Genomic DNA, 12,619 nt, shown 5'->3' with positions numbered 1-12,619 from the left:
GCACCTGCGATTTTGATATTTCATCTCCCAATGAAAATGTTTCTGATTCGTCAAGAGCTTTTAGAGGATTAATTTGATTTGGTGCTTGGACATTTTGTCTGTATTTTTATGATTTTACAATTTAATGATGTTTCAAACTGCAAGGGGGGCTGGTTTTTGTTTATTATCATGTTATGTAGTTTTGTGATTTATAGTGTAAACCACCCTGAGATCTTCAGATGAAGCGGGATAATAATAATAATAATAATAATAATAATAATAATAATAATAATAATAATAATGGATAGTGCAGCACAAAGGTGCTAACTGTCAAGGGAACTTCCAAAGGAATGCACATGTTAGAGGGTTAACTCTTTATTGTCAAAGAAACCCGCTCCTATGAGAAATGGCCAGCTCTCTATCAATCACCCCTAGCCTTGCTAATAATAATAATAATAATAATAATAATAATAATAATAATAATAATTATTATTATTATTATTTATACCCAGCCCTATGGGCAGCTCCCAACAGATTAAAAACAGCACAAACAGCTCCAAATAACTCCAGCAGATAAGCCCAAGTCTCAAGAGCAGCCCCATTTCACTAGTCAAGGATTCTGGGCTCTGCATGGCCCTCTCCTCCCCTGGCAATGTTCTCCTTCCCCTGCCACTTCCTCCCAGCCTTATGCAGGAGGGAGAGGGTCCCCCACTTACTCATGGTGGGCTCTCCGGGGATTTCGCTGTCCTCCAAGTCGCCCATGCTTTTGACCAGGGACATTTCCTCTGGCTCCATCCAGGAGCTGTCGTTGAGGGCGGAAATCGGAGAGCCTGTTTCGGAGAGGAGGGAAGAAGGTACAGCGGCCGTTCACCACCAGCGACACATTTAGGACAGGTCTGCAAAAGGCCACCTAAGCCGAGATGATGCAGGGGCAAGCTACACTGTCCACCCCCTCCTCTCTAGCACTGATGTTCAGACTCCTCCTTTCAGCCTCCTTCATTGATTCAAGGGTTGTGTGCATTCAGCAATTCCATACAAGCACGGGACCATTTTGCTCTGAGCGTAGAATACCATCATTTGAGAATTTCCACTTTCTTTGGGAAAGGGGAGCACGAGGAGGAAAACACCCAGAAAGTTCCTAGTCCTAAAGGCTGTAAACAGTGACTTGAAAGTGTGTGGCCAGCAGGACATCTTGGTGTAAACTGCTCTTTTGGTAGATTTAATATAATTTGGTATGTCTTCTGATCTGCAAGTAAACTGATACTTATTTCTTTAGTTAGCTGATGAGAAGTAACGGGATATTCTTACAATACTTGGAACCAAAGGGTTTGTTGGTTGTGTGGTAGGAAGGGATTTAGTTTTCGTTAAGTTAGTTAGTTAGTTCATTTGTTAGAGTGGTCCTGTGTTTGGTTGCTGAACGAGAAGCATAACAGTGCAATGCAATTGTGTAGACCTACTTGATTCAACGGATGACTTCCTCTGCTTATGTATTTACTGGTCCTTGAAAACCAAATAAAAATCATTTCAAAAGAAAAGAAGGAAAGTGTGTGGCCAGTTTGTGGTGGAGTTACGGAAGCAGGAGCGTGCCATGAGGGCGAAGTAACACCTGCTTTATCTGTGCAACTGAGCTGGGTGGCAGAATTCAGAATTCAAGGAACGTAACTCTCACAAAGCTGACACCATGTGGGAAGAGCAACGGTTCTGAAGTATCGTTGTCAAGGTTTTCAGAGCTTTCTGCTGTTTGCCTCAAGCTGTAAATTGCCCCCTTCAGCACCAGGGGTGGATCTGAGCTGCTCTCCCTGCACAACACAGAGGGGGGGTGGGGGTTGCCAACTCTGCGACTCACCCAGGGTGGTCTCCTTCAGGGCTTCTCTTTCCTCGACATCCCCCCGACCAGCGACATCTGCTTGCTCGATCCGAGAGAGCAGGTCAGGTTTGGAGATGGCAGCGTCTGTGTGTGGTGGGGGGGAAAGACTTATTAGCAACATCCAGACTCTCATTTGCTCCAGAGCCCTCCTTTTATTTAAATTCCCCTTAGGAATGACTCAGGGGCAGGGCGGTAGCACTCTGGGACTCCCATGAACATACTCAACGACTGGTATGTAGACTTGGAAGGAATCCTAAGGGTCATCTAGTCCACCCCCCCTGTAATGCAGGAATCAAAACTAAAGAATCCCTGACTGGTGGCCATCCAACCACTGTTTGGAAACCTCCAAGGAAGGAGAGTCCACCACCTTCTCAGATAGTCTGTTCCACTGTAGAACAGCTCTTATCTTTGGAAAGTTCTTCCTAACGTTTGGCCAGAATCTCCTTTCTTGTTTTTTAAATCCATTGGTTCAGGTCCTACCCCCTGGAGCAGCAGAAAACAAGCTGCATCTTTCATGTGAAAGTCCTTCAGATGGCTATCATGTCACTTCTCAGTCTCATCCAGGCTAAACATATCTACTCCCTCAATTGCTCTTCATAAGGCTTGGTTTCTTGGTTGCCCTCCTCTGCAAATGTTCCACTGATCATCCTACCTGAAGGAGTTTCCTGGCAGGACAGACTAGCCAATGACCAGCTGAGCTCTGGGCATTCTCGTGCTACACACAGCTTGGCTCACCTGCAGACCTGATAAGGAACTCTTTGAAGGGTCCATATAACCCCTGATTGCCTGCAGAAGGTCCAACTTCTGGCATCTCTGGGTAGGACTTGAGAACAACTCCTGTCTGAAACCCTGGAGAGCTACCATGAGCCAGAACAGGCGATACTGAGCAAGATGAACCCATGGCCTGAATCAGCATCTAGCAGCTTCCCATGTCTGCTACAACTGATCTGCACCTGCATCACTCTGAAGCCTGGTCAGATGTCGGCTGAGAATTGATGCTGTGTCCACTTAGCAAGGCCCTGGGCCATGGTGGAGGAAGGCTCAGGTGCACAGAGATCTCTGCTTGGCCACGCCATGTGGGACCTTCCTTACCCATAGAGACCACGGCCTTGTAGTTGCATTTCATGATGTGCCGGTAGAGGTCCTTCTGCCCTTCATCCAAGCTGCGCCACTCTTGCTCGGAGAAACTGCAGGAGGCTTCGTCAAACAGCAAAGGGACCTGCAACCACGTCAAAGAGAGGGAGAAGTCACTTCCTCTTAGGCAGAGCAGCTGCCTTGCATGCAAAAATGTCCCAGGTTCAGTCCTTGGCATCTCCAGGTAGAGCTGGGGGAGACTCATGCCTGAAACCATAGAGAGCCGCTGCCTGTCAGTGTAGACTGTACTCAGCTAGACAGACCAACAGACTGACCCAGTATAATGCAGCTTCTTGTGTTTGTAATCCTTTGCTGGGTCCCCTGATGTAAATCTCAGAACCTGGTCATACATTTAGCTTCCAACCATTTTTACACATTTTCTGGGCAACTGAAATTACAGATAACCTTTCCCCAACCACCCGTCCCTCCCTCCCTCCTTTCCTTCCTAGTCAGCTGGTGTCAATTCTACTGACTTTTTGATGCCAGTTGAAAACAGTTTTTCTTCCTTCTCAGAAGCTGTTAAATTGATTATTTGAGTTCAAACTTCTCTTGTTGCTGCTTTTACTGCCATTTTGCACCTGCAAGGAATTACGTTAACCCAGGAAGCGATACTGTAAGGAGAACCCCTATTTTAAAACAAAACATTAAAACACCTGGCCCAGCATCCTGTTCTCACTTTGGCCAACCAGGTGGGAAACCTGCAAGCAGGATCTGAGCGACTCTCTCTCCCGCTGTGGTTTCTAGCAACTGGTCTTCAGAAGCATTGCTGCCACAAATTGTGGCGCTTCCTCTGTAAATCTGTCTTCTAAAGCCATCCAAGTCGGGGCCATCACTGCCTCCTACAGGAGGGAGTCCCATAGTTTAAATATGTGCTGTGTGAATGATTTTTTTTTTATCTGTCCTGAATCTTCCCACGTTCAGCTTCATTGAATGCCCAAGAGTTCCGGTGTTAGGAGAGAGGGACAAAACCATCCCATCCTACAGATAGCAAGGATTGCTAGAATACTGCCTGCAAAGCAGTAATTTGTGGATATGAGAAATCCCACCTCTCTTATATGGCAAGGCACAGCCCCTATCCCCACGCTGCTTACCTTGGGGGTTTCCCCCCTGGATCCTGGGGGCAGGCGGAGGATCCAGAAGTTGCGGTTCTTGAGCAGGTTCTCCATGTTCTCCAGCCTCCTCTGGAGCTGCCCGTACTCCTGGATGAGGGTCCCCAGGGCAGCCCACTTGCTCTCCAGCTGGTTCCCGAATTCGACGGCGGTCTTTTCGCAGCCGTCCAGCTTCGTCTCGGCCATCCCCATCCTCCCCTCCAGGCTCATGAGCTGCGCTGCGTAAGAGTCCACTTTGCTCTCCACCGCTTGGATTTCAGCCACGACCGTCAGGGAGAGCTCGGCCGCTTCGGGGAGCACGTCCCCCATGGGCGTCTGCTCGGGGGCGCCGAGGGGCTGGGCAGCTGCCATGGGCTGGGGCTCCACCTCCCACTGAAGAGCCTATTGGAGAGGGGAGACATGCAAACAACATTACGTTCCTGGGTGGTCTGGAACAGAGCAACATTCTGCAGCCACTGTCTCTGGCCGTGGCCATTGAGGAAGGATCTCTAGGAACAGTTAGCCAAAACTTAAAATGAAGGAGGAGGAGGTAAGTTCTGTGCCAAAAAAATGTCAGAAAGTGGACATATTTGCATATTCTGCATACTTCCACTCCTGCTGGACATTTGGGAGGGACCTGCTGGCCACTGGCACCCCCCCCACTTGAGTCCAGGAAGGCTTTCCCTGCCCACCTTTGGCATCTAATTGCCTTCAGTCCATCATCTTCATTTTATTCCAAAAGCACGAGGACTGGGAACTTGGGAGAATGAATTCTGCACCAGACACCACATAGTCAAAATGCCAGCAGTCACCGAGCAACAAAACAACCAATGAACTGTGTACTGCAGGTGGAGATCGACGGAGAGGGATCCTTATGGGAGAGAAACCATTACTCTCTTGCTATTACTTGGTCTGAGCAGTACACTCTGTGCTATGCGGAAACAAGAAATGACCTGGGTCCTTTTCCAGGTGGCTTACAAGTTTCAGGGCTGCTGAACACTGCTCCATCTCTAATAAATTCTTCACTCATCAGTTATGCTGCATTTCTCTGCTTAAACACCAGCCCTTCTCTAACCACGAGACATTCCTAACCGTACAATTATTAATAATATTTACTTCTCCGTATCCTTAGCATTTGTATGATGCTTGGTTGAGGTTTACATGTCTTTTCTACAATCAGCACCTGCTTTTTGTGGGACTGGGACAGCTCTGAGTTTACAGTGGGGCACTGGATCTGGCCAGATCCTTCCTCCTCGCATGGAACAACTTGGACAGGTGAGCAGGACAGACCACGGTTTAGGGGAAATGGCTTTGTAGACCAAAGCTTTCCCATCCCCGACTTAAACCAATGATCCTGCCACTACTGTATCTAGTTGATCATTCAAGCACAAGTCCTTTCTATCAGCCGCCAAGCGGAATGCTTCATTAAGCTGGCCTTGAAGCTACCTATTGCAACTCCGGGAGGAAACCTTTGAAGCTGCAGCGAGCCTGGAACAGCTCTGTGCATTGGAAAAGGCAGCATGAAAAGGACAAAGAGCACTGAGGTTCATCGTGGAGGAGAATAAGAGACACAATGTTCTGCATCCAGATGCAGTGCCACCTCCTCAAGGAGTACGGAGAACATTTGCGGACATCTTGCTTACAAGAGTACAAGGCGGAACAAAGTTCAAAGGAAGGCAAAAGCAACAGAGATGAAGGGATGACTTCCATGTGCAAATTTTGCAAGACAAGGTACCTCCCTTTAGAAAGACAATGGCAATTTATGGAAACCTACAAGACTTTTATTGCAGCACCGATCATTTAGGACACAGCAGTTCAGCTTGCCGTGTGATAGCTGAATTGGCACATAATCAGTTCATAAACCCCCTTCCAAAAGGGAGTGTGACGCAGCGCTCAGGCGATCTGTGGAACTCTGTACTGCAGGATGAGAGGTTTGCCAAGTGTACAAATGCATCTGTAAGTGCAGACACCTCTTTTTCCAAGAGCAGAAACATCAACAGCTCCTTTGTTTGAAGTTCTCATGGAAAGCTGGGACAGGCATTCAATGGCATTGCTTTTGGGGGAATCCCATCTAATGAAGAAGAAGAAGAGTTTGGATTTGATATCCCGCTTTTCACTACCCGAAGGAGTCTCAAAGCGGATCACATTCTCCTTTCCCTTCCTCCCCCACAACAAACACTCTGTGAGGTGAGTGGGGCTGAGAGACTTCAAAGAAGTGTGACTAGCCCAAGGTCACCCAGCAGCTGCATGTGGAGGAGCGGAGATGTGAACCCGGTTCACCAGATTACGAGTCTACTGCTCTTAACCACTACACCACACTGGCTCTCTAATGTTGACTCACCAAGTCACAAGGTGGCTTCAATTTTGAGCCAAGCCTCTGATGTCTCCTCTTCTGCCCCTGCCCCCACCCCCACAAATCCCCATGGTCCAATGAGGTATATTAAATTTACAAAGAAAGAGCACACAGGGAGGATCAATTCACAGATATGGAAGATTAATGACCCAGCCAGAATGAGTCATGCCTTACTTGTGTACAGACTAGACTTAGTGCCCTCCAGGGGTTTTTTTTGGGGGGGGGGCTAGCCTTTTTCACTATCACTGGCCCACTGGCCATGCTGACTGGAACTGGTGAGAATTGACAATTCAAAGCTTGAGGAAAGCTTGGCTTGGGTACTGCAATGCAGTCCAGGGTGCAGCAGCTCAGGGGTTGAATGGAAGAAGCCAACCACTTCACTGGTTTCCAGCTGGTTTCCAGGCCCAATTTAAAGCGCTGGTTTGGACCTTGAAAGTTCTTAACAGGTCCAGGACATCTCAAGCACTGCCTGCTCCCACAGAAGCCTGCCACTGTGTCAGCTCCTCTTCAGAGATCCTGCTCTGGGCACTCTGAAAGTCTGAAGTACAGTGGGTGGGTAACACAAGATCTCTGTGGTGGTACTAAAAACGTGGCACTCTATCCCTAAAGATGTTTGCCTCCCTCCTTCCTTCTTGATGGCTAGAGGTGAGGCCAAGGTGGTCCTCAGAGGGCTTTGGGATGATCTGCCAGTATTGCATGATAACTGAATGCTGCTTCCATTAAATCTATTGTTCAATGTACTGCTTTTACTGATTGATTGATTGATTGATTGATTGATTGACTGACTGATTGATTTATAGCCCACCTTTTTTCCAAGGAGCTCAAGGTGGCATACATAGTTTTCCCTAGGTAAAGGTAAAGGTAAAGGGACCCCTGACCATTAGGTCCAGTCACGGACGACTCTGGGGTTGCGGCGCTCATCTCGCTTTATTGGCTGAGGGAGCCGGCGTACAGCTTCCGGGTCATGTGGCCAGCATGACTAAGCCACTTCTGGTGAACCAGAGAGCGCATGGAAACGCCGTTTACCTTCCCGCCAGAGCGGTACCTATTTATCTACTTGCACTTTGACGTGCTTTCGAACTGCTAAGTTGGCAGAAGCAGGGCTCACCCCGTTGCGGGGATTCGAACTGCCAACCTTCTGATCGGAAAGCCCTAGGCTCTGTGGTTTAGACCACAGCGCCACCCGCGTCCCTACCCCCCATTTAATCCCCACAACAGCCCTGTACGGTAGGATAGGCTGAGGGGCAAGATCACACCCAGTGAGCTTCATGGTCAGGTGGGGATTCGAACCCTGGTCTCTTCCCAGGTCCTAGTTCGACACATAAACCACAACACAACACTTAAGTTTGGGTGGTTTATACATGATTTGTGGTGGGTTCTGTTGCCGTTGTTTATTTTGCAAGCTGCCTTGGAGACCTATGTTTTAATAAAACGAGCAAGAGAAGCTTGATCTGTATCAAATTACTGAGGGATGCTCTCTTGCTTAAGAGCAAAGGAAGGGCCTTGTGGGATCACCTTGTACCAGCAAGCGAGAAATGGCAAAGGGAAAAAGGAGGCCCCACCAATAACAGGAAGCGAGCAAGTCACTAGGGCAAGAGGGTCCATCGCACAAGCAATTCCCGAAATGTCTTTGGAAAATGAGCGGCATTTTGGTCTTTTTTCTTCTTCTTTTTTTAAAGAAGGTTTATAAGAATTCTACAGGACAGTGTCCTCTCTGGGTGGATTACACAATTAAAAATACATTCCAGAAACACAGATTTCACAGCCAAGCAGCAATCACCGCAGATATAAAAAGTATGTATTCAACCCAGCATAAAATAGTCAAACCATTTAAAACCAACAGATTCTAAAACAACAAAGAAATAAAAATCATCCTAACTAGAAGCCAACTGGTTCCTCCAGGCTTTATTTGAAAGGCATCTCTGATCATGCATCCATCCATCTTCTGTGGAAGGAGACCCATGGACTAGGGACCACCACCTAGAAGGCCCTAGTTAGGAGCAGACAAGCAGGGCCTCCAAAGCTGATACTGATATACGGGCTGATTCACGTGGGTGAAGATGGTGTATGAATTTCTAGGATCAGAACGCACACCCCTCCCTCCCAAAAAAAGATTACGGGGGAAGACTTGACAGGCTTTATTCCATGATATTTTACAGTTTAGTCCATCTGAAAGATAGTATTCTCCTGTATGAACATGCCCAGGCTTTGAGATCTTTGGGGGGAGGCCCCTTTCTCAGTACTGGAAAAGGGCCTTCTTAGTGGCTGCTCCCAGACTTTGGAACTCCCTTCCTAAAGAAGGAAGACTGGTTCCCTCCCTTTACCAGCAGGTGAAGACTGTTTTATTTTGATCGTCTTCTGGGAACTGTTGTTGTTTTTTCAAACAAGGAAATGGCTTTTAATAGCGCTGTTCTTTTTTTATTATCTGTACTTTTATATATTGCTTTTCTATTAATTACTTTTAAATTACAGTCATACCTTGGAAGTCGAACAGAATCCGTTCCGGAAGACTGTTTGACTTCCAAAATGTTCAAAAACCAAAGTGCAGCTTCTGATTGGCTGTAGGAAGCTCCTGCAGAAAATTGGAAGCCCTGTCAGATGTTCGGCTTCCAAAAATAGTTCACAAACCAGAACAGCCACTTCCAGGTCTGCAGCATTCAGGAGCTAAAACGTTAAAAAAACTAAGCTGTTCGAAAACCAAGAGACGGCTGTATTATCTTTTATATGTTTTTCACTTTTTTAAATTTCTGTGTTGTTCTGGTCTGGGGAAAAGGAGGGATACAAATAAATATAACAGCAACAACACTTTAAACCAGTGTTTTTCAACCACTGTTCCGCGGCACACTAGTGTGCCGCGAGATGTTGCCTGGTGTGCCGTGGGAAAAATTGAAAAATTCAAGAGAATTACTTTATATATAGTCAATATAGGCACAGAGTTAAATTTTTTAACATTTTCTAATGGTGGTGTGCCTCGTGATTTTTTTCATGAAACAAGTGTGCCTTTGCCCAAAAAAGGTTGAAAAACACTGCTTTAAACAATGCAGTCCAAATCTCTGCTGCCAAAACAACCCTGTAATTAAGGAACATGAAACCATTTCCAGAGACCTTGACTGTGGGCAAGGTATGGGACTGAACCACCTGTGCAGACTTGCATCACTATGCATCACTCCTTTATGCTAGGAGCAAAGGAACACATCATTTATTCCTCAATGACAGCATCACCACATCTTTAGGCTCCAGGGCATGGATTGAAGGCACATGATGCTGCAACCTTGCAGATGCTAAACAGAGCCGGCTCTAAGCACTGCCTGAGTGGGAAATTATCCGGGAGCTCTCTGTTATGCCACGATGAACTTGTGTAAGAAATGCTAGGAATCAAAACATACCCCTTGTAATTCATTCATCTTCTTCCTTGGTTATTTCTTAACACGCTGCTATTATTTTCTGCCACATATACTGTATTTTGCTTTGTACCAATACCTCTTTTTTGTATTGTTTCTTGTTATTCTTAATTAAAAAAGAAGATGAAGCAAACATAATTCACCCCGATCCTTGCTGCACCTTGGTGAGAGCACCAGAAAGCATTTCCGCCGCCCCCCTTCCTGGGTCCATTCCACCCTCCAAAGCTCTATAACAAGGTCTTAGCTGAAAATTAACTAGCATCACAACTATCTGTCCTTAAAAACTGCCCCCAAATAGCCCCTCTCCCTCTTTCCACGGGGTGGGGGGGAGGGTTGGGGCAGGCAGGCTGCATAATAAACACAGCACTCCTTCCATGCTAAATTGGGCTACATGCTCCTGCCTCTCTTTGCCCTGAAAGCCTCTCTCCAAAAGGCAGCAAGAGCCCTATTTGCAGAGGCCAGAAACAATTTGGGGGTGGGTTTACGCAGGGGAAGAGATGACAGCTACCCGATTTGCTTTCATTGATGGGAGGAATTAACTGCCTCAGCCCTAGGGATGCAAGACACTTCCTCCACGGAGGAGTCCCTATCAGATCTGGGGCACCTGTTTTCCTACACGGGAGAGGAAAAGTTAGCCTCCTTTGCTGCTGTCCCCATCAAACATCCCCCCCCCCCAATAAACTACACATCCGTTTTGGGGCCTAATCCTTAGCTTCAGGAGGTACTTGTAACATATATTTGTTTTCCTCCTTCTCCAGCATCATCATCTCCTGACGACCTTTGCTTCTCCCCTCTCAGATTCCCCCCCATGAACCCCCATAAAAAACTCCCCCACTTCCATTTTGGGGGCTGATCCGTAGCTTCAGGAGGTACTTGTAACATGTACCGGTACATATTTGTTTCCCTCTCTCTTCCAGCATCACCACCATCTCCCGACAGCCTTTACTTCTCCCCTCTCAGATCCTCCCCAAATGAACCTACCTTAAAAAAAAAAACTGCACCCCACAACCGTTTGGGGGGCCTCATCTGCAGCTCCAGGGGGCGGTTTTGACATATGTGTGTTTGCATCTCTCTCCCGGAGCCTCACCCTCGTTTCCGGGCGGCCTTTGCCCCTTCCCTCCCAGATCACCCCCCAACCCCCAACCCCCCCCCAAAAAAACCACCCCTTCATCTCATACCCGTTTTCTGCAGGTCCAGGAAGTGCTTCTGACATGTGTATGTTCTCATCTCTCTCCCTGAGCACCATCATCACCATCTCCTGGCAGTCTTTGCCCCTTCCCTTCCCCCCTCCCCAAAAAGCACCCCCCCAAAAAAACCCCAACCCCTCCATCTCACACCCGTTTGGGGGGCCCCTAAGCTGCAGTTCCAGGAGTTGCTTCTGACATGTGTACGTTCTCATCTCTCTCCCTGAGCATCATCATCATCATCGCCTGGCAGCCTCTGCCCCTTCCCTCCCAGATAGATAGATGGATAGATAGACAGATACTTTATTGTCATTTAAAAAACAACAACCCAAAAGCCCCCCACCCTTTTTCTTGGGGGGGGGGGCTAACCTGCATCTCCAAGAGGCGGTTTTGACACGTACGTGTCTCTCTCTCTCTCCCCCCCCCCGCCTCCAGCTTCAGCATCCTCAGCCCCATCCCCTGACAGCACTTTGCCTCCCCCTCCCCACACCACAAAAAACACCCCCCCCCTGCCTGGACCCACAACTGCAGCAGCCGCAAGAGCCCCCGCACTCCAGCCAGGGGGGGGCTCCAAAGGAAGGGGTCCCTACGCAGGCCCTCCCCACGGCATCCATTCCCCCCCTTCACCACCCATGACAACCTCCCTCAGCAGCAGACTCCATTTTGGGAGGGCCCCCCCCAACCTTCATCTCTCTCCCCCCCCCCAGCCCAACCGTCACCTCTTTCTCGCCAGCCCCTCCCCTCTTCCCCCCCCCCGCCGCCGCTCGCTCACCTGGGCGGGGCTCCACTCGGCCATGGCCCGGCGCTGTGGTCGCCGCCGCTGCTGCTGCTGAGGGGCGAGGAGGGCCGGGCGCCGCGGGAGAGCGAGAGGGAGGAGCGCGGCGGGCAAGACGGACAGCGGCGCCGGGGAAGCTCCAGGAAGCGGAGGGAGCGCCGAGAAGGAGGGGAGAGAGCGCCGCCGAGGGGCGGAGGAGGAAAAGGCAGATGCCGCAGCGACACCTGCCGGCCGGAGGCCGTGGACGCCGCTGCGGGGAGGGAGGCGGGAGAAGACGACCGGGCTATTCTTGTCCCCGTTAGAATAATACAGGATACAGTGCCGGATATAGTTCAGGGCCCCACGCTCTTGGGGGCCCTTCAAAAAATTAAAGGGGGGAAAAAACTGGATGTACATTTCCAAAATATAAGATAAAAAGCAAATAAAATAAAACCTACATACAGCAACAGTGTTTGTGTGTTGTGTAGGCTCCTATGATTGTAAGTAATGTTATTAATACACTTCTTAATTTGTATTTCACTATTAGTATACTTCTTTTTAATTCTATTTCAGTTCAACAATTACTTTGATGAAATACATGTTTTGTTATGTGCAAATGGCTTTAGATACTCATTGGGTCCATAAATTACCACATAGCATATATTAATAAATAAGGGCAGGCAGGCCTTTGTTCTGGGTCCTCCTCCAATCTCCTGCGTGTGAGGGGAGCACCCTGTTGCAACAGCCTTAATAAAGATCAGGCTTGCTAGCTGCTTTGCTTCTCAGTATTCTCTAGTTGGCCTCTGTTATTTTCTCCTACGGATGGAGAACCTACAAAGGACTCTACAAGGGCTCTATG

General features: G+C 48.2%; 1 protein-coding gene across 1 annotated transcript in view; it reads right to left on the bottom strand.

Moving 5' to 3' along the window:
• LOC117056026 (zinc finger protein 777-like) overlaps positions 1 to 11,908 on the bottom strand; it is a 33,116-nt gene extending 21,208 nt beyond the window's left edge. Inside the window, exons 1-5 of the mRNA XM_033166045.1 lie at positions 11,779 to 11,908; positions 4,072 to 4,470; positions 2,939 to 3,065; positions 1,826 to 1,930; positions 696 to 809 (exon numbers count right to left, since the gene is read on the bottom strand). Coding sequence (XP_033021936.1) covers positions 696 to 809; positions 1,826 to 1,930; positions 2,939 to 3,065; positions 4,072 to 4,470; positions 11,779 to 11,802 — 769 coding nt within the window. The 5' untranslated portion in view covers positions 11,803 to 11,908. The remainder of the gene's footprint in view (positions 1 to 695; positions 810 to 1,825; positions 1,931 to 2,938; positions 3,066 to 4,071; positions 4,471 to 11,778) is intronic.
• Between the last annotated feature and the right edge of the window lie 711 nt (positions 11,909 to 12,619).

Source organism: Lacerta agilis, chromosome 12, assembly GCF_009819535.1.
Source record: "Lacerta agilis isolate rLacAgi1 chromosome 12, rLacAgi1.pri, whole genome shotgun sequence".
In the NCBI taxonomy this organism is placed as follows: domain Eukaryota; kingdom Metazoa; phylum Chordata; class Lepidosauria; order Squamata; family Lacertidae; genus Lacerta; species Lacerta agilis.
The sequence above is the reverse complement of the archived record's forward strand: the minus strand, read 5'-3'. Positions and strand labels throughout refer to the sequence as shown.